A 21,899-nucleotide genomic window follows, 5' to 3' on the forward strand; every position below is an offset into this window, starting at 1 on the left:
GGTCTGTGATGGAGGGGCAGGAGGTCAGAGAGTGGTGACAGTGAAACCGACCAAAGGTAGAACTCATCTTCCAAGGAGGTTAATGAGAGGTAATTCTGGAAATCACCATCCAGTGAGCCTGGTGTCAATATTTAGTAAAATAATTGGATGAATGTGCCCAGAGGAAAATCTGTAAGCATCTAGGAGATAATGGAATAGTGAGCGATAAGGAACACGGGAGGTTCATGCAGAACAAATCATCCTGGACAACTTGATAGCTTTTCCTGACAAAATCATAAAATTAGAGGATGCAGGAGATTTAGTAAAGGTTGGGGATCTGAGCTCCAGCAAAATACTAAATAGCATTGCATGTGATGCCCAACTTGCCAAATTGATTCGAATTGCCTCTGGGTCAAGCTGCATCGTGTAGGTTGGTACAACTGAATCTGGTTGAAGAATAGAGCCATCAGGTGCTGATATATGGTACTGCTCCATGAGTCTAGGGCCAGAGACTTTCTCACCCCCATCTGTGGCTTGAAAAAGAGGGTCAGAAGGGCTTTTGGGATTCCAAGTCAGAAATGCAGACATCTGTATGGTGGGTGTGGGGGGATGCTCTTGGAACATCGTCTTCATCACCAACTTTCCTCATAATTTTACTTATAAGAACCTGTATGTCAGGGAGGGGGTGGCTTCCTGCATGTGGAAAGTGAAGGTACTTGGATTCTAACCCAGATATTAACAAATATCTGGTGTCCTTTCTTCTAGGCCCAGTGATCTCAAACTCTGGTGTGTATTAGAATCATTGTGGATAGAATTAAAGTTGGAGCCAGGGGGGTGGGGTACAGTAGAAAGCATTGTTCAAGACATATCACTGGGTCCCACCTCCCAGAACTTCTAACTCAGAAATCTGGCATGGGCCCCGAGAATCTGTTTATACCAAGTTCTCAGGTTATTAGTCTGGTGATCCCATGTTGAAGACCACTGCTTTATGGGAGCCCTACTCAGATATTAATTTGCATAAGACTCACATGAAGATCTTATTAAAACACAGGTTAGGATTTAGTGGATTTCTGGTGATTGAGGGATATTTCATTTCTGTTAAGCTCCCAGGTGAGGTCCATGCTGTGGTATGCCACCATAACCTGAATACCAAACACCTGTGCCATAATGTTGGCAAATGAGAAATCTAGAAATGGCACCACAATTCAAGAATTTACACTAAAATCTAAACACAGAGTAAACAGATTTTAGGACAAAGAAAAGTAAGCTGTCGAAAGGATATAATTTGGGAGATCTGAGTTCAATATTTGGCCATGTCTTTATTATCTTTGTGATTGCAGTAATTCCTTTAGCCTCTTTAGCTGTCTGCATGATTATTTGAAGGTGGACTTCTCTTTAAAAAGTCCACAGGGAAAATATCTGGGGGAGGTGCTTCTCAAAACACTGTGGTATCGCACAGCATTTCTTGGGTAGAGAGCCTTGAATAAAACCATTCCCAGAATGCTGTGCTAACTAGTTTCTCTCTCCTCTGATGACCGGCTATACCTCCAAGTAGAAGATAGTGTTCCCCTACTTATCAAAGTTGTCCCTGACTCAGCACCCATTTATAGTGACTTCATTTGCTCAGTGTTCTAGAGCAACTACACCATCAAACTTCAAAACAATGTCTACCCTGCTGCATTAAATACTTCACTATTTGTATATGATTGATTGCCACCTGTCTGAAGTCCCTTAAGAGACCAGAAAGAGCCTAAATCTAAACTACTGATTGAATGAGCACAAATGGAAGAAGCAAACACTCCTGCCAGCTTCCTCTGAGGCCCCTGGGAAGCTCAAGAGAAGGAAACCAAAGGGGGACAATTATATACTATTAGGTACAGTCAGGATTAAGTGGTTAATTACTGTAGTGATTATTATACATTAAAAACTGATTACACTTTATATTTGATATTTAAAGATCTTGTAACAAGTAGAACTACAGAACTCCACCCGATACAACTTCATAATCTGTCATTCCTTCCTGTAACCTTTATGGGTCCTCCCACTATGATCTGCTGTGTCCCCCAAATGAGCTAAAAACAAAGCCACAGTAGGAGGTGGGACCTTTTGAGAGGTGTGTAGGTCATTAGGGCTGTGTCCTCTTGAATGGATCAATATCATTATAAAAGGGCTCAATGGGCCAGTGTGATTCCCCTTTCCCCTTCTATTATCAGAGGACACAGCCTTCCTCTCCTCTAGAAGAGGCAGAAACAAGGTTCAGTCTTGAAGGCAGACCAGCCCTGCACCAAACACAGAGTCTTTCATTGCCCTGATCTTGGACTTCCCAGACTGCAGAACAGTGAACAACGACAACAACAAATCTGTTCTTTATAAATTACCCAGTGTCAAGTGTTTCACTGCATTATCACAGGACACCTCTCTTCTCCTTCATCTACTTCTTCATTCATTCATTGCTTCACTAACCCATTCATAGGACCGATTCATTCATGCATTAACTACATAGATATTTATCATACAATCATGTATACATATATATTAATTCAATGAGGAGTTAATTTCAATTCTCATTCACACATTCACTCATTCATTCATTCACTAAATAACCACAATCCTCGCTGATTCTGTTGCCCAAGCTCTTAGCTGCTCCACTTCATCCACTGTTAATATCATTGGTGACCTTAGTTTAGAGTAGCATTTCTTGGGAGCAATGTGGGAGAAATCAAATTAGAAAGGTATGAAGAGCAATTGGAAAATGAGAAAGTAGAGATGATACATTTCTATAAGCAGTTTGTCCTTTCACAGGAGGACACAGAGAGTTTTAATCAAAAGGGGCTTAAGACTGAGGGTCAGACAGGGCACTAGAAGGATGTCATGAGATTGGGAAAGCATATCTATCTTTGTAGGTTTCTTCTATGTTTCCCTCCAGTTGTGCTCATTTCTGTGGTCCCCACCATGACTATAAACCATCTCATTTATGTCTATAAATACCAGGAATTAGCACTGGATCTTCCAGGACATGGTTGATCAAATAATACCAGGGAGATGAACTTCAAGGGCTCTAACATGGATTCACACATTATTCAGAGTTGCATTTTGCAGAAATGAGTCAGGAGTAGTTCAGCTTAGTAGGGCTTCCTACCAAGAAGCTCATGAAGTTAAGTGAACTGAAAGTCGTCCCTCCCCTGGGTTCTGGAAGGTTGGTGGTACAGACAGAGTGATTCTGATAACCAGAATAATATAGTAGGTCAACATTAATAAGATATAGATTCAAACACAGGAGAAGATGGAACTCAAGTATAAGCAAAGGGCAGGATCAAAGTTGAGGACAGGAGTAGGCAAGGAGGACTGAGTCGATGGGAAACTGGCCATGGCAAACTCAGACCCAAGGGGCAAATGTCTCATGTCTATATCCTTCAGATATTTGCACAATTTTCCAACAATTTGCATTGGGCCAGGAGCCCCAGGAGAGAAAGCAATCTCACAGGTGTGGAGAAAATGAAAGTTTGAAGCTTCAGTAGGGTGAGTTTCAATAGAACTGTTATTAGTTGGTTATTCAAAAAGCTCATTTAGAAACTCACTGGGGCTCTCCAAAGTGTTGGGCAATTACATACTTTCTGAATCTTCGGTGGGTTTCTTGAGTAGTATGAGCATTAGATCTATGAAAGCTGTTTAGAAGGGATGGCTTTCTGTTCACTTGTCATATGAGTCCAAGGCCTGCAGTTCATGTCTTCCATATTGTTGGGGGAAAATAAAAAGGTACCTGGCAGGTGGTGAACTGTAGCAGATGCTTTGACATGTATTATTTTATATCACAACAACCAGAGGATCAGAAACCTCAAGTAGCCTACATAATGTTACACAGCTAGTTAGTGGTAGTGTCAGTATCCAAATGCCAGGTGATGTAAATCCAAGGTTGATACTGTTTTCAGGGACCCCTGCTGGCTGGAACAATGGGTCTCTTTGTAAGAGAAGGGATTTCTCACTACCAGCTGCCAATCTATGATTTGGAGAAAGGAGGAAGGAGGGACCAGGAGGAGAAAGGGAGAGGAGAGAGAATCATTGCACACCAATTTCAGACTCAAAGATCACTCCCCAGCTGTCAGCTAAAGCCCACAATCACTGTGGAGTTTTATTAAGGAGCAAGAGTTGTAGAAGAGTAAAGTGACAGATTTAAAATTAACTTGCCAAACTCCCCATCAATATTATGACAGTCCCCAAGTACCAGTTCAGCGACCCAGTGCACCAACTTGACAATATTAACATAACTTTGTTGGAACAAAAGCTTCCCCTCTGACTTTTCAAGAGAAGCTAATTTTGGGGAGATAGGCATTCTTCTGCCTCTTTTTTGGCACCTCTGTGACAGGTCCCTTTGGGCCAATCCTAGAGAGCATGTTTCATGAACCTCCATTATCCTTCTACTTCCCCTGGGGATTCCCTCCCACATGGGATGCTTCAGTCAGTCACAGATGTGATTCTCTTTAGGGATCTACCAAGTGAAGAAAGGTGAGGAAAGAGACTCTGCATCCCTGTCCCTTTCTGAGCAGTGACTTGAGTTTTCTCTCACCTTTGTGTTTGCAATGAGGATCCACGAGGACCAACCCAAACAAATCAGCACTTAGAATGATGTGTTTTCTGTACCGGCTCTTATTGGCTCACTAGTCTGTGCCCCGATTTCCTTCCTCTATCAACTGCGTATTCACCCTTCACCTCTCAGCTTAGACATTGAGGAGCACCTGCCTGGAGTCTCAAAGATCATGCAGACTGGCTCCCATGGCTCTCTGATTTCCACATGTCACCCTGTGTGGGTAACTTTACTAAACGTCACTGAATAAGCATCTTTCCTTTGTTAGATTAGGAGCTCAGTATGTAGAATCACTATATAATCTGTCATCTAACCCAGGCAACTTTTGTCTGGGATAGTGACGAACTGGAGAGAACTCCAGGACAAGTGTCATAAATAAGGACTATCCTAGTTGAACTGAGATATATGATCACGTTATGAATAGGAGCACATACCGCTGCTGTCAAGTTCTCCTTTTATATCTTTGTCACCTGGCACAGATGTTAGCATTTAGTCAGAACAGAATTTTGAACGGATGGATGCATGAATGACTGAATGAAATGGTTCCTTTTCTTATTAAAAAAAAAAATCCTATAAGCAAACTCAGTGAAACTTCTTGGCCAGCCTACCTACCCCACCTTTCTCCCTCCGTTTCTTTCCTTCCTCTTTCCCTTTCCTTCTTTCCTGCCTTCTAACTTGTTAATTAACTTCTACACAAGCCCTGTTTATTTATTTATCCATTTGTTTGTTTTTATGGTGCTGGAGAATCAAACCCAGTGATATATGTAACAGTGGTGTAGGACTATGCAAGCACTATACCACTGTTTTATATATATATATATATATATATATATATATATATATATATACACACACACATATATATATATATATATATATATATATACACACACACACACACATGCATATGATGATTTCTGGTTCTTGGCATGCAGATGATATAAAAGAGGAGCGAGATGAACTCACTAGGGTGTAAAGAGGAGAGGAGAGCCTGGGTCCTCAGTCTTATGGTCAGAGAGATGAGGAGCTCCCATCAAGGAGACTGAGGATGATTGCTCAGTGACATTAGAGGGGAACCCAGGGAGCAGTCTAGGCCCATTCAGTCTGTACAACCTATGGCAATCTTTCTTTCTTCAACATAGGCTTTGGGGTCAGTCATGTCTGCGGGGGTTCAAACTGCAGCCTATGTTGCTCTTCCTTCCAAGTCCCTCCCCATGGCTTCTTAAGCTCCCTCAGCCTCAAGGCCTTTGTATGCAGAATGGACATAACATGACTTCTTGCACATAAACTCATCATGAGAATTAACAAAGACACAGCATGTAAGCACTTTGCAGAGTGCTGGGCCCATAGATATCTGCTTAATAAATAGCAATTATTACCAGTACTAACATCATTAATATTATTAGGCAGTACTGAATTGTTCACTAAGACCAATTGGTGGTCTGTTACACATGCAGCATCCTGTGTTATCAGTTAACTTTAACCTAGGCATGTTTTCTTCACATTTTGCTTTCCTTTCCTTTCCTGACCCATGGACCCCTCAGCCTAACACACTGATACAAATGGAGCAGAGAGTGTCATCAGCCAAGTAAAGGAAATGAGCGGGGGAGGGGGATACTTGAGGGTAGGTCTGGAGCTGCACTTCCTAGGATCTAATGTTGGCTCCACCATTTCTAAATGAATGCCATTGAGAAAAGTATTTAACCTCTCAGCACTTCAATGTCATCATATTTTAGAAATAACTGTGTATGCTGTATGCATGGGAGAGTAACCAGGGCCTTTGACCAAGTCATAGGTTGTATAGATGAGAACCCGGGGATTCACTGCACTATTATCGACTTTTATAAATGATTGAAAATCTCCACCATCAAGTTCATATTTTAACATGTTCAAAACCAAATTTTCATTTCTTCTCCTCTTTGTTGTGCCTATTCTTCATGTAGTCTTTCCTGACTCCAACAATGACACATCCACCTGTCCCATGATTCAAGTCCAAATTGGGGAGCCACTATTGCCTTCCTGCTTCCTCCTCCTCATCAGTAAACTTGCCCTACCTTCAGACTACCCCCCAGAATCTTCCCACCCATCAGCATGGTAACTCCTGCCAGCATGTTTCAAACCACCAATGTTGCACCTGGGTCATGGCAAAGCCTGGGGATTACTTCGATTCAGTCCCAGCCTTTTAAGACATAAGTCAGAACACAATCCCCTTTCACCTAAGCAACACACTGGCTTCTCTCTCACTTTTTACTCAGAGAAAAATCCACAAATGATATAAATGGAGCAGAAAGTGTCACCAACTGAATGATGTAAATGGGGGAAGGAATGAATAGTTGAAGAGAGGTTTGGAGCTGGACTGCCTAGGTTCCAATCCTGGTTCTACCATTTATAAGACAAATTACACTGAGGAAAGTATTTAACCTCTTAGACTTTGATGCCATCATCTGTTAAAAATAATTATGCATGGGGGGGTTAATAGTGTCTTTGACCAAGCAGCAGGTTGTAAGGAGGAATAGGTTTAGACTGGTGAAGCCTCACCACTACCGTATTTATGTGATTCATAGGACCTATGCAAACTGCCCATGTTCTCCACCTCGATACCTACTGCCTCTTCATCTATAACCTTTTCTCCTATTTGCTCCCTCTTTTAATACATTCTATCCACTCGGGCTTCTTTTTTCATGGAACATGCCCAAAACGTCTGTACTTGCTGTGCCCTCTGCCTGGAAGCTGTTCTCCAGCTACCTGCATGGCTCACTGCCTCACTTGTTAAGATCTTTGTAGGAAAGTCACCTTATCAAAGGGGTCTTCCGTGTCCAGCCTGTTTAACTCAGAGTCCCCTGTACAGTCCCCTAAACTTAATCGAATCTTCTCCCTAGGTTTCATCCACCTGATAGAGTATAGACTTACTTGTTCATTATCACCACACTAGACTATAACTCTTAAAGACAGGGTTTAAATCATTGTATTCCAAGTTCCCTAAAACAGTGAGGAGCTTATAATAGGTACTCACAAATTATTTTGACTGAAGACACACTAGTACCTGGTGCAGGGAAGTACTGAATATGTGTTGTTGCTAATTGTTACTCTTTTTATTACTACTGCTACTTTTATTGGGACTAGGTTCCTAACAATTCAGTTGTCTCACAGTGCTATGTAATCACCCTTATTTTCTGTATATGGAGACAGAAACGGAGAAAGGTAAAATCACCCCTGTGATCCAAACAGCCCAAGAGTTGGCGTCACTTGCCTAAAAAGCACAGGCCTTTCTGCCTCCTGGGAAGCCCTTTTATTCCACAGCAGGTGGTGTTCATCCGTGGGATCCTGCACCCCTGTATCTGAATGATGTCTGTAAACTTATTGTTTGTGGAAAGAGCTATCACTAAGTGGGGGAAAATTTAAGAAACAATATATTTTAGGTACTATTTGTGAAAGAAACAGGAGCAATATTTAATCTCATTTGCTTGTATTTACATAAAGAAACAATGGAAAGACCCCCAAGAAAGTAATAAAAGTGGGGATGGACAGAGAGGGACATACAGAAACAGAAATAAGTAGCACTCCTCATTGGATGTCTTTGGTATGGTTTTTAGTTTTGAATTTAATGCCTGTAAAAAATATCACTTAAAAATAAGCCTACCAAACTGTCACAGCCAAGAAGAGCCCATGGAGACAGACTGCTGAGTACATGGTGGGGACCAGGTTGGTCTCAAGCCCCGAGACAACTTGGACAACTTAACTAAACTCCAGACAGCCTTCTTCCAGACTCTGGGTCCCGGAGGAATTCCCTTTTCTTAGAGCACTTACTTTAGAAATTTATAGTTGTAAATTCTCTCTCTGCCCCTTTAACGTGTAAACCTTTTAAAGATCTTCTGGCCAGTTTTACAACCCAGGACTATCTTTCTCAAGGACTTGGGCCATCTTCAAAATGTAATCATGCAGGCTCTGTGGAGGGTGGGACCCAACTTGTGTGGGTGCCAGTTAGGAAGCACAGCTGGCCTAAATATGCAAGGACAGGAGTAACTTCCTGGGGGGGGGGATGGGGGGGAAGGGAGCAGGAAATGGCACCTACAGCTCAGCCTCCACTCCCACCCTCCAGTGCTCTTCCACGTGTTCACCTAAGTGCTTAAAGCCCCCTGCACTTTGTTCCAATAGAACAGAGTTCAGACCTGTCTGCCGGATTGTAGTAGCTTTGAATAAGACTTCCTTACCCATTTAACCTGGTCCAATGTAACTCTTGCTTTCAAAATTACTTGCTGATTCACAAAAGGGATGTTAGGTGAAAAGTTAGAAAATCTGAATTGAGTATGGATTTTGGTTAACAATAAAGAATGAAAATTTGTTCATTAATGGGTATAAATATACCATATTAATATACCAGGAAAAATTGGGTGCAGAGTATATGGGAAATCACACAGGACTAACTTTATGGTTTTGAAAAACCAGCCTCTACCTCAGAGCAAAGCCTGTCCAAGGAAGGGACATCACCTTTGTCCTTGGAAAGACCCACAGAGCACTCCTAGGCACATTCCCACCCTGCTAAGTTGTTTATCTACAAATAACAGGAGAGATCTGCTGCACCAGGTGTCCCTGACTCAGTCAGGCTAGGTGGGGATCCATAGCAACCCCCTAGCAGCCACCAATCAGCATGAGACAGGGAAATACCTGGGATGCCAGATGACCCTCCCAGTAGTTTATGGTGGTTGATAACATGTTGGGAAACCATGTAGTTCAGCACGAACTTAAAACAATCAGTTCAAATGAATCCCCCTCTTGTAGTAACCAATCACCCCTACCCAACTTGTTCCCGCCAGTGAATGTGCTAATCATGTTTTAGAGTTGTTATTTGATTTTCCCGCAGTGTGTGATGGTTTGCTAAGAGATGCTATGATGTATGTGGGGGTCCCTGCCTTCTCCAAAGAATGTGTAAAACTGCTGCAAACCCTGGGCTCAGGGCCTCTCAGCATCACCAGTTGCTGTGTGCTCACAGAGGACCGAGCTAGCTCACAATAAACACCTCTTTGCTGCTAACATGGATCTTGGGTCTCTGGTGGTCTTTTGGGGGTCCCGAATTCAAGCATAACAGTTTATCTATAAATCTGGGACTATTTAAAGTAAATAGGATTATTTTAAAAACAATCCTATCTGAACCTGGAGGACATGATGCTAAATGGAATAAGCCAGACACAGGAAGATGGATATTCATGATCTCATACATGGACTCTAAAAGGTCCAATTTCTAGTAGACAGTAGAATGCTGGTTACCAGAAGTAGGGGGTGGGGGTGGGGGTTGGGCACTGAGGAGATATTGGTCAAAGGCACAAAGTCTCAGGAAGGAAGAATTGCACAGATTGGTGACCACAGTTAATCATAATGTATTATTTGGTATATTTCAAAATTGCTTTAATAAAGGACTTTTTAATGTTCTCAACACAGTAAAATGGAATGTAAGGGGATAGATATGCTAATTAGCCTAATTGAACCACTTTATATATATAATAACATCACATTGTATCCCATAAATACAATTATTATTTGTCATCACAATAAAATTATATATGTATAATTATATATACACACATATACACGTGTGTCTACACATACACACTCCTATGAAGCCAGAATTAAAAGAGGCAGTCAGTATAGATAGATAAATCAAGTGAGTCCCAGATGTTGGAGAGGAGTTGAAATGCTAATGCTTTTAGAGCCCTTCCTCCACCCTAATCAAGATAACCTGTCCCAGCTCCAATGGTTGCTAAGGTAACCTATCCCAGGGATGGTACCTACAGAGAGTTGTTAATTATGCCTCCCTCCAGCCCAGATCACTCCAACTTGTCCCCTCCAGCCCATCTGCTTCCAACCTTTTGGCCATCCCACTGAGCATCTGTGGAGGGTCTAGTCACTTACTCAGGAAGGAGAGAGATAAGGGAAAGAGAACAGGAGAAGAAAGAAGCCTAGGACATATTAAAAAGGCAAAACACCCTCACTTCTTGGGATTCTAGGATACCAGCTCTGGCCCCCTTCTCCCTCCCTATATATTTGCCTCAGTGTGCTTCCCTAATGTTATACCTCAACATGTGAGGCACAGAACTCATCATGGATAACTGGTAACCAGCAGTATCACTATCTGGGTGGGGTATGGCAAAGCCATTCATTGTGATGCAGGGGCCATCCAAATGTCAGAAAGGCCCAGGTAAGCCAGGCTCTGGCACTAGCTCTGTGACTACAGGCAAGTCTTCAGACCTCATTTGAGTCTGAGTTTTCTCATCTGTAAAACAACACTTGTAAATCTCCTTACATCATGCATTCTTAGTAGTGAGAAATTGTTCCTTGGTGGGCAAAACCATCTTAGACATTGCAAAGGCTCATGTTCCTTAAAACCTTAAGCCTGCCCAACACAGTTATATCCCATGGTGTTTCACTTCTCTCATTAGGGGAGAATTCAAACTGAATTTAACTTTTCTCCATAGGAGTGAGGTGATATCCAAACACAAAGTTAAACAAGGACTCAGATGACACCAACAAGTAGCATACATATTTTTTCCCCCTTCACACCAGTGGTAGACTCTGAGTTTTGTTCAGCTTGATCCCCAGAACCTGGCAAAGAATAAGCATTTGATGAATATTTATGGGTTGGATCACAAGCCTGAGGAAGAAATTAATTGCAATTTAGTTGCATTTTAAGCTATGTTTCCACCTCCTTTGCAAACCCAGATATAAAGTGAGCAAATGGCCTCTGGGCTCATATGTTGCTAGTGTATGGTCCTCATGGACTACTGAAAAAATTGGGAATTAATAGAAACTTAGGGGGGTATTCTTTGAAGCAACTTTGGTTCTCTGAACTAGGGCATAACAAGGAAGACAGATTCCTTCCTTGAGTTTCCTTCGTCCTACTCTAGAAAGCATGTAAAAGAAACTGAAGAAGATTCAAGGTTGCAGGGACCACTTGGGAAAACGGAAAGATGGTCGGATGCTTCAGTGTCACAAGGTATGCACTTAATTAACCAGCCCTGGGCTACCCAAAAGCCTGCAGCTTGGGCTCTGGCTTGTGCCTGTAATTAACTGTCCACTCAGATTCCACTGACAGTCTTATGTGACATAAAGGTAAATGCTCATTTTGGACTCTTAAAAGCCACCTTTGAGGTGTTCCACTAGATTATCATTCATAGTAATTATTCAGTGGTGATGTTACATAAAACCCCAGCTACTGCCCTTGGAGTTTTCTGTAGTAATTTACATCCAATAAACTGTGATCATATCTTTCATTGAAATTGTCACTAAGTACATTTCTATTCAGGGCATCTCCCTGAGATGGAAATATTTCCCTAAAAATTAATTTTCTTCATACACATGCATAGGCTTATTAATGTGAGTTTAGAATAGACTTTTTCATTTCTCTGGAAGGAATTCAAAGAAAGGAATGCTGTTGAATTTGCATCTCACACAACCTCAAATGTGATAGAGTGCACACTACAACAGGGTATTTCTGGATATGTCATACCTTCCAGATCCTTGGATTTGTGTTAGGAAAATGTCACTAACCTTTGCACGTGTCTTCACAAAGCATCTTAACCTGACTTTTCTCATTACCTCCTCTTGATATTCTCCTGAAAGGCAGGTACTGTTATGTTACCTGATTTAATGGTGAGTAGACCAAGGCTCAGGAAGCTTAGACTGTACAATCTTAGAGCTAGTAATGGTCTTCTTACTTTGGTGCTTACATAGCCCTTCCTGAAAGTCCACCCGCCATTCCATCATGGTTGGCTTAGCTCTACAACACCACCCTCCCACTCTCTCTCCTTCTCTTTCTTTTTTTAATGCTGGGGATTGCATTCAAGGCCTTCTGTGTGCTAAGTACACCTTCTACCCTTCAGTTACAACCCCAGTCCCCAGCCTCCTCTTGACCCACTTGAGGTTCTTGTCTGTAGACCCTCTGCTAAAACTCTCCTGGAAAACTCTTCCACATAGCTAATTTCCTGATCTTCCAGGTCTCAATCCACACCTCTTCCAGGAACTCTCCCCTGCTGCTCCTTTGTTCTGAGGTAGGATGAAGTGCCTCTACTATCTTCCCTCAGGCTGGGTGCTTTCTTCCATCTTGACCCATAGAAGATACAAAGTGAGTTTAATCAGTAAGTGGTTCATCTGCATAACAACAGAGCCATTGACTGCCATCAAGGCGTTTGCATCCCCTGTGCTTAGTGGCTCAGTCCTTAACAGTTATCAACACAAAGTTAACCAACAAAAGGGAAGAGTGGTAAAGCTACACCTATAACCTCTGACCTCAAGTGCATTCTGCACTTCTAGTAATTAATGCAACAATAATCAATGACTTCCAAGGTGAGATTTGTTCTTAGAGGAAATTACCAATGTTGCCTTAGCTTGATGTAAATATAGTAAAATTTCAGTGGTGTGGACTCCATTAATTAAGGAGGCATGTTATTTGGTCAGGAGGTGGGCTGGCCTGTACCCTTGGAGTATTTATTTATAAAAGAGATTGCTAAGCACGTTATTGTATTAGCAGTGTAAACAGGATCTTGGGGGGAAATGGCAGAAGATACTTAAGAGAACAAACTGCCTGGAGTCACTTTAGAAGCACCGATTATGAACAAACAATCACTATGCTAATTACAATTGCTCTGCTAATTACAATTACTGTGCTAATTACAATCTATCCTTATCTGTTCCCAGGTTCCCTATGGACTTTTCCTTCAGAGCACTTAGACCAGCCTGAGTTACAGCCTGCTTTCAACATAATGAAATTGCACTTCTTTAAAAATTGTCTTCGCTTCAGATGTCTCAATGACTTGGGTAGGCATCCCCCCTCCTAGGAAAAAGGACAGCGTCAGGCATTCTGAAGCCAGAAATTTTAAAACAAACCGAAAGGGGGAGGGGCTGGGAAGAGATGTGAAATGGACCTTGTTAACTTCTGTTGTCTTAGCACCTTTTGTGGGCTAGACAGGCATCTTGAAGTTAGTTGGAGAACCCTGAAAATGTGTTATGTAAAATTTGCTTTTCCTCGTGAAATGACCACATTGGGTATATTTAGATATGCAAACGTTAAGAATGAAACTTAGAATTAAGCCAGCTATTTTTCCTTCTTCTCTCACTATAAATAGAGGGAAAGATTAGAGAGGCCTTGTTTAAAAGTAGATTGCAATTCCCTGGTCTCCCCCACATATATACGCTCAAAATAAAAGGTGTCTTATGCTAGATTTTAATTTTACTACTTTTTTTTCTGTCCCCAGTTAAACTAATGGATTGATGGTTCTAAGATTTTGATACCAGTGTTTAAGAATAATAGTTTCACTCCGGTCAATGTTCCCTCCCAATGGACTTTTCATGAGTTTATGTCTTCTGCCTTTGACCTGAAACAGACTACAACCCAGCTCCCCATTGGTAAGTAGCTTTCTTACCAATCATGGCTGAAATCCCAGAATGGGCATGTAGACAGTGTTCAGACTACAGAGTGGTTCAGAGGGCAGGCCTTGAATCCTGGCTCCATTATTTACAGACTATGTAACTTCAGATGCCACACCTCACCTCTCTGAGCTTGTTTCCTCATATAAAAAATAGACTAGTGGGAAGAGGGAGGGGAATAAAAGGGAAAGTACTGGAGAATTAGATGGTTCAAGTTACATTATGTGCATGTCTAATATGGTAGAATGAATCCCACTATTATGTATAATTATAATCCACCAATAAAATTTTTAAAAATATAATAGTGATATGGAGCACCAGTGTAATTCTAAGCACCAAAAAAAAAAAGTATGATGGTATATCTGCTCTGTCTACACACATATCACAGGAAAAAGATCTGCCTCTGCCCCTCAAAGATAGGCTTAAAAAAAACCAGAAAATATAGTTTTATAATGTCAACTGTGCATAAGGGCATCAGAACACTGGCCAGAGGAGTTGATAAGAGGATAGTGGGAAAGGGAAATCAGGAAAGGTAGGAGGTGAGCAAGATGATATGAAGCCTGGTGCACAGAGGTTCATCTTCATTCAGTCTGGATGAACTTTCTTTCCTATTGGTCAGTGTTACCTCTATGCCAATCATTAAATATTTTTAATATCACCCTGAGGTGAGAGAGTCCCATACTATCAGAAGCTCTGGATCTGGGCACGGGCTGATTATCAGATTACATACAGTAGACATGACTACCACCAACCTAGCAATTTGTATGTCACTGAAGACCACTCAGACAGAAACGAATGGCCCTGTAAAACATAGGTGATGTAACACAGTAGAGAGATTGTTTTCCCTAATGCTGGGTTGAGCACCTTAGTGGGGAAGGAAACCCTGAAATCACATTCCCAGCTGAACTGTCTGCCTACAGACCCACAAAGCATGAGAACTGGTGCCTTCTGCCTCAAACATGGCAGTTTCACTAAAACCCTGTTCACAAAAACGTCTGTTGTTTGGAGAATGTTGAGAGGATGACCCTGGCTCCGGGCCAGAGATGAGTTTTTGAGGAATGCAATAAAAATGTCTTCATCTACTGGGTGTCTTCTGGAAATGGGGGTGAGGGGGAAGAATGCAGTTGAAGGAGAGGAAATAATGTTTATTGATGACCTAATGTAATTCTTGCTCATTAGTCTGTCAAATTTTTACCATAATCCTTTCAGGATATATTGAAGTAAAATCCCAATTCAGAGTTGAAGATCTTATAATTCCATCAGTATAGAAGGATTTTAGGCCATGGCAATCTCCAGGTAGATGATTCTGTAAGAACTGGTTCCTATTCTCAGCTGGGACACAGCATAGAATGGTAGATGTGGTCATGAAAAGCTAACAGGTTCTAAATCCCACATCTGCCATTTTCCACAATACCATTCAAGGAAGAACATAAAGATGATTCTCCAGTTATCCCAGATATCCAAATACTAGAAGGACCAGGACTCTGCTAATTCTGTAAGAGGCAAGTGTTATAATCAACTCATTAACGCTTTCATGTCAAGTCATTGAGGCCTTGGAAATTGTTCTGAAGGCAGAAACTAATTCACTGATTTCTTTTTGTAAAGCCAAGTTGTTGCTGGTTACTTCATAATAAGTGTTGGAAAGATCATATGAGAAAACACCTAAACTATGTGGTATAAGTGGTTTAGGACATGACATAATACACACACACACACACACACACACACACACACACATGCAGGCATGGTTCAAGAGGGAAAAGGGGAGTCAGGACAAAAGGGAGAAAGGAAGATGCAGAATAGCATGTACCATCAACCATCTCTCAGGAAAGCACCAGAAAACCAAGGACCAGACAGCTTTGGAGACACTTAATCGGATCTCAGTCTCCTGAGATGGGGAACAAGTGCCACTAATGAAGACCAGCTTTCCTTGAATTCCTAAGGAGAGTCCTTCTGTCTTACCAAGCATGGGTTGTGGGTGCATAATCCTGAAATTCCACATCTTATCCAAAATTGTCCTCTTATACTATATAATGATAACCAGACTAGATTGGAAAGTTCCTTTCTAGTAAACCTTGCAGGAACTCCTCATATTGTTTGGAGGTTAATCTTGAGGCCTGTGAGCAATTGTCTGCTGCCAACAGGACTGTCTTATTTTGATGAAGCTTTTGCAAAAGGTACCATTGTAATTTGCAAAGTCCCCATTCTTAAGCAATCTCTCCTCACTGCTGTTTCTGAGGCTCTGAGCTCAATAATATTTCTTTATGGATGTTTATCTAAATCCAGGCAATCTATAACTTAGGTTGATCTTTCGTCTTTATAAAAATGAAGTGGGATGGATAAAGACAGAAAAGGGAAGAAATAAAAAACAAACAAACAACAAACACCAAATATCACTAAGCTTTGAGGAGCTTATCTCACTCCAACTGTCCACTGATTCCCACACTGATCAAGAGCTAAGGAAAGGGGATTCTGATAGTGGGTCATTATGACCAGTACTGTGCCCTGAAAGGGATTAGACACAGAAAGCCCGACATCATTTACTGGGTTTAGGGACAATTCAGACATGAGATCATTGACTCCTCACATTTTCCTAGAACTTGACATTTTAGCAAAGGCTTTTAGATCCATGCATGTCCATTTGAACCTCATTCCTAGTCTTCTGAGCACCATCTAGTCTCTTAAAACATTCTGCATTGCCTCTCTGAGAATAAGTGTATTTTGACTTTTTTCTTTTTGATGAACTCTTTGTCCTTCTTTCTCTCTCACTTTAGATCTCTTCAACTAGTCCATCTTTCATAGTGTCTCTACTCCTCCACCAGTTGCCATCTGCCTCCTTATGTCTTTCAAAGCTCTCTTCCTTGTTTTAAACTTTTCTCTGGGCTTGCTCTTCCTTCCTGTCACTCAGATTCTTCTTTAGTATCTCCCATCTTTTGTTTCTCTACCCTGCCTCTGCTTTGTCTCTCTGACTGCTTCTCTGGACACTCCTTCCCTGGGTCTATCTTTCTGCCTATTTGTGTGCATCAGGCTTAGTGTTCACACATGGTGCGTGACCCCTGGCCTGGTCAGGGGTCCTAAACATCTCCACATGGGCATTGCTGTCAACACCCTGCAACCCGAAGAGGCGGCCTCCCATGGTTGGCTTTTGCCTAGGACTGCTCCTTAGATATAACATTGGCATGCTCCTATAGCACCTGGATTCTATCTCTGTACTAAAATCAGGCATGCAACATGTGGCTGTCCTGGCCAGAAGCTAATATGGGATATAAAGAAGTTACAGACATTAGGGAATTGGGAACAAGGGGAGTTCTGATCTGGGAGTCAGGAACTCTTAACTTTCAGCCGCAGAGAAGTCCTAAATCACTGTGAGCATGGGGCAAATAATGTATTTCTAGACTTCAGTTTCTCCTTCTACGCATCAAAGAGACAGGATTAAACTAATTGATCTTTAAGCATTTGTCTAGTTCAGAATTTTAAATTTAATTTTTTTTTTTTAATAAAGCAGAAGTCCAGATTGCTTTTTCAGGGCATTTTGAGAGAGGAAATGAAAATACAGTCTTCTTTTGATATCAATAATTGTTAGGTGTGGTCATCTGGAGAAGGTCGGGGTGGGGGGTGGGATGGGGGACAAAGCTGAGCTGTAGCTGTCACATGGAGACTCTGTAGCTGGTAGTGATTTGGAAATTCCAGGCCAGGCGGTTGTCAGGAAATGAGGCATATGGCAGGCCGGCTGGTGGCTGTGCCTGTTGGCTACTCTCGAGGGCTGGACCGGGAGATTGCTTAGAAGAGGAAGGAAAGGAAGGAGGCGGTGGTGAGAAATGACAATTGCCTTTGATGCTGAAAAACTTGCAGGCCTTCTGGAATGTGGAGGACACTGAAGCTCCAGCCTCTCTCTCTGGGGCTCTGGAAGGGAAACTTGAAAGAAATCAATACAGACTCACTCAATGTGGCTTGCCTTCCCACAGTGAGAAGTCAGGTGACTTAGTAAGTGGATCCAAGAGGTGACATGGTCTGGGGATGAAAATCATTACAAAGGGAGCTTAACTGAGGCCAAGGATGAGAAATCTTGAATGGAATGGGTAATTCCAACATAGTGGTAGTTTAAGAAGTTCCCCCAAATCTTGAGGCTATCATCAGAAGAGAAATGCCTGCTCTCTTCACTATTTTCCCCTCCATGAGCAGATCAGGGCAGACCCAGGTCCAGCTACTGAGGCAGCCCAAAGTTTAACAGTTGGGAACAATGAGCAGAGTGCTTAAAGCAGAATGAGGACCCTGATGGAGCTAAATTCCACCTGAGCCTGGCTAGGCACAATCAGGCCAGCCTTTAGGTTCCATGATCTTTAGTACCGACCAGTCTGTTGGTAGTGGGAAGAGACGCATTCTGGGAAATCAGGAGCCCTTAGACAATAGATCAGTCCAACAATGACTTGCTTTGTGACCGAGGTCCTCCCCCATATGTAAAATGAGAGTCAAAGATTCTATGAAGTTCTTTCAAGATTTGGCAACTTAATACCCATGTGAGACTTCCCCTTGAAGCATGCTAATCTTCACAAAATAGAACAGGAACTAGTACATTTGATCATTTATCACCTGGCAGTCATTCTGATAGTTGCTGTGAGAAATCAAATTACATCAACATGCAATGCACTTAACACAGTAGCTGGCATCTAATACAGTACCCCATTTAAAAAACGGGGCATTGGATAATGCTTTCCATGCAAGGGACTGAGATTTGAAGCAAAGTTTATCTGAAGGCCCATTTTCCTGACTCCCCTCATGTTTACCCATATGCCTAGGCCTTTGAGAACTCCTTCCAGGGTAGGAAAATGCCCTTATAGCTCTCTCCCAAGAGACACTGTTCTTTACTCTCACTGCAAACTCCAATTCACATGCCATGTCCTCAGAGAAACTCTCTGTTCTTCCTCCTAATTCCTTTCAAAAGACTTCACATGGTAACTCTTGAGAAACCATGGGCATTCCTTAGAACACTGCTTCACAAATTAAATTTCACTACTATTTTTCAATTGTGCATGTCATCTTTCATGCTTGTCAATTCCTTTTCAAAGGGAAGGGATAATTTATTTGCTCTTTCTTTTGGATTCCAAACAACATTTTCTATCCATCATGATGCTCAAGGCAGAGTTTCACAGACTATTAAAATTATAGAAAACTGGCAGTGTAGAATCTCAGCATTGTGTACAATTCATCCAGACTATCCTTAAATTTCTTCCAAGCTTTTTCAAAAAAGTTTCCCCCAACCTTGGTTTGAGCATATGCATACTAGAAAGAAACTTTCTTGGAAATTGGAGGATCCAACTCTGCCAATCAATTGCTGTGTGGCTGCCAGTCACTTCTGTCACCCTTGAGTTCTCTCTCAGCCTTTCCCTTCTCTTGCAACCACTCACTGGACCTCACATTGATCTCCTTAAATCCCCTTTCTCTCCAATATTATTTCTGTCATCCTATTTGATTAAAGTCACCAATGTGCTCTCACAATTTCCACAACAGACATCCAAATTGACCCCCCATTTCCACTTTCTACCATGCAATCTGTTTCCAAACTGCCACCACGAGGTTGAAAAATGCAACTCAGGCACCCTACTCCCTTCTTTAGTGAGTTAAGAGTTCTCTGACAGGTGTTAGAATAGATTTGGCTCAGGAGACACATATGCTCCGCCCCTATTTGGGCTCCAGCCCACCATTCATCTTACTTCCCTGCTCAACACAACTTGATTCTAATCTCCTGTAACCATCAAGTCTTTCCCTTCTTAGAATATTTGTCTCTGGTTGATACTTTCTCCAATGTTAACAGCCTCTCACCTTCCAGGTATTAGCTAACAGATTCTTCATCTGAACTGTAGACTCCAAAGCCTACTCTTGCCATCTAATCCAACAGTGGCATTCTCAACACTCAGCTGAAATTAAATTAGATCCCATTGATAATGGCTTGTATCCTGTATCCTGAAGTCCTGTATCTTTACCTTATTAAGCAAATTAAATATATATACAAGATCCCTCTGTCAACTGTTCCTAAGTGCCAGGGGGTTCGAGGCCATTTACATCTAATTTTCCATTGTATCCTCAATTACCATCATGGCACCTGGGACATCGTAGGTGCTCAGAGAGCCTGAGATGACCACAGAACGAACACTTTTAGGGAATTCATAGTTTGATTCTCATTCTCTACAATGAGAGATGAGCGGGTATACTGAATTCAAAGGTAAAAGCAAGGCTTTAGAGTCAGCCTTACATCCGAATGTATGGATGTAAGGATGGTGACAGTGGGAAAGTCACTCAGTCTCTCTGGCATTGACATTCCATTGTGACATGGAGATCCTAGTTGCCCAATAAAGATGCTAAAGTGCATTATCCTGCCTCTCTCATTTCTGAGAAGGGGGTCTTGGGAAATTACCTTAAATTTCTGATTCTCATCTGTGGTCAGGGGATGATAATAGTCTCTGTCTATTAGTCTCTGTCTAATAGTCAGAGACTATTAGTCTCTGTCTAATAGTCTCTGACCAGTGTGAGAATGACGCAAGTTAGTAGATGATGGAAAAGGCTGGAATGCCCCAGGAATGTGCTGAATTAATTTTATTTGTCATCATCATCATCACCATCGCCATCATCATTATCATCAATAGTAGCAATAGTGAAAAGCTTAAAATAGAGTAATTCTTAATAGCTGATAACCACATTACCACTCCTAGTGCAATGATACACTAATAATAATATGATAAGGAGGGAGACAGTGATGACCATAATAGTGATTTGTTACTAGTTCTGCTTTTTAAAAAAATATGATTTCAAATGATTAGGAGGATATAGCTTGATAATAATACCCTATTCCTTAATCATGGAAAACTGTCTAAACATACAGTTTTTGGTTTTAGAAATCCATCATATTACACGTATTCTACCATCTTGCGGCTCTTCAGATTCTGAGGCATGGATAAATTCCATGAATGGCTCTGGTTTCTTTAGCTGTCCAAGGAGGCCTTTCACCATTAACTTCCCTGTCCAATCTTCTCATAGCCTGTCAACAAGCCATCACTTGATTCCTCTCATTTGATGAGCGCGCCTTTTGAGTTTTTGATTTCCCATGCACCACCATGTTATTAATGGGGAAAAAGGTCTGTGACATGTTCCTGGGGAAAAAAGCAATTTCTAAACAGCTTAACTAAGATTTGAGGTGTGTGCGAGCATGTATAAACAGACAAATAGGGAGAGAGAAAGAGAGAAAGGGAGAGAAAGAGAGATGTTTGAAGAATGTTCAGGAAAATATTAATGCTGGGTATTTCTAGGTGATGAAATTTTTATTTTTCTATTTCATTAAATGTCTTTATTTTTTAATTGCCTGAATAGCATCCATAGGATACTTTTAATAGACTGAAAGATTAATCAAATTTTTAAAAAATCCATTAAGTATACCTACAGGATGATTTAAAATTCAATTTCAAATATGTGGATAGAGCTAGAAAAATGGGAAGTGTAACAAGGAAGTGCTAGGTCCATGGAAAAGGAATCTCACAGAATGAATCTTGGTGCCTCTGAGCACTCCTTGGGTGGGTATCAGTGATCTTAGAGAGATGCTGGCCAGTACCACAAGTATCTGTTCCATTGGGCCCACACTTCCTCCCCCTGCCCAGCATCTGGGTCAATGACCAGTAATGTGCAAGTGTCTGTCCCATACCTAAAGGTCATCTGGAAGACTTGGCCTTGGTTCACATGCTGGGTCCGGTTGTTGTAACCATGTAGCATCTCTCCAAAAAGGGTGTCGTTGAATTTGGAGTCAGGTTTGAGGCACTTGGGGCCCTCGCAGACATCTGAGAGCATTAGGCAGGATTTTCCATCGGGAGCCAGTTTGTACTCCTCCACACAACTGCATGATAAAACAGAGTCCAGAGTTAGCTCCGCATCCTGG

At 41.7% G+C, this 21,899-nt stretch overlaps 1 protein-coding gene across 5 annotated transcripts in view; it reads right to left on the minus strand.

Annotated features, from left to right (window-relative positions):
• The window catches only part of Astn2 (astrotactin 2), an 848,095-nt gene that overhangs the window by 283,354 nt on the left and 542,842 nt on the right, over window positions 1-21,899 (minus strand). For all 5 annotated transcript variants that reach the window (XM_046451532.2, XM_046451529.2, XM_046451531.2 and 2 more), the window contains one exon: window positions 21,669-21,857. In XM_046451532.2, coding sequence (XP_046307488.1) covers window positions 21,669-21,857 — 189 coding nt within the window. The remainder of the gene's footprint in view (window positions 1-21,668; window positions 21,858-21,899) is intronic.

The sequence above is a fragment of the Marmota monax genome, unplaced genomic scaffold, assembly GCF_021218885.2.
Source record: "Marmota monax isolate L192 unplaced genomic scaffold, Marmota_monax_Labrador192_F-V1.1 WCK01_AAM20220418_F8-fsc00020, whole genome shotgun sequence".
Taxonomy (NCBI): domain Eukaryota; kingdom Metazoa; phylum Chordata; class Mammalia; order Rodentia; family Sciuridae; genus Marmota; species Marmota monax.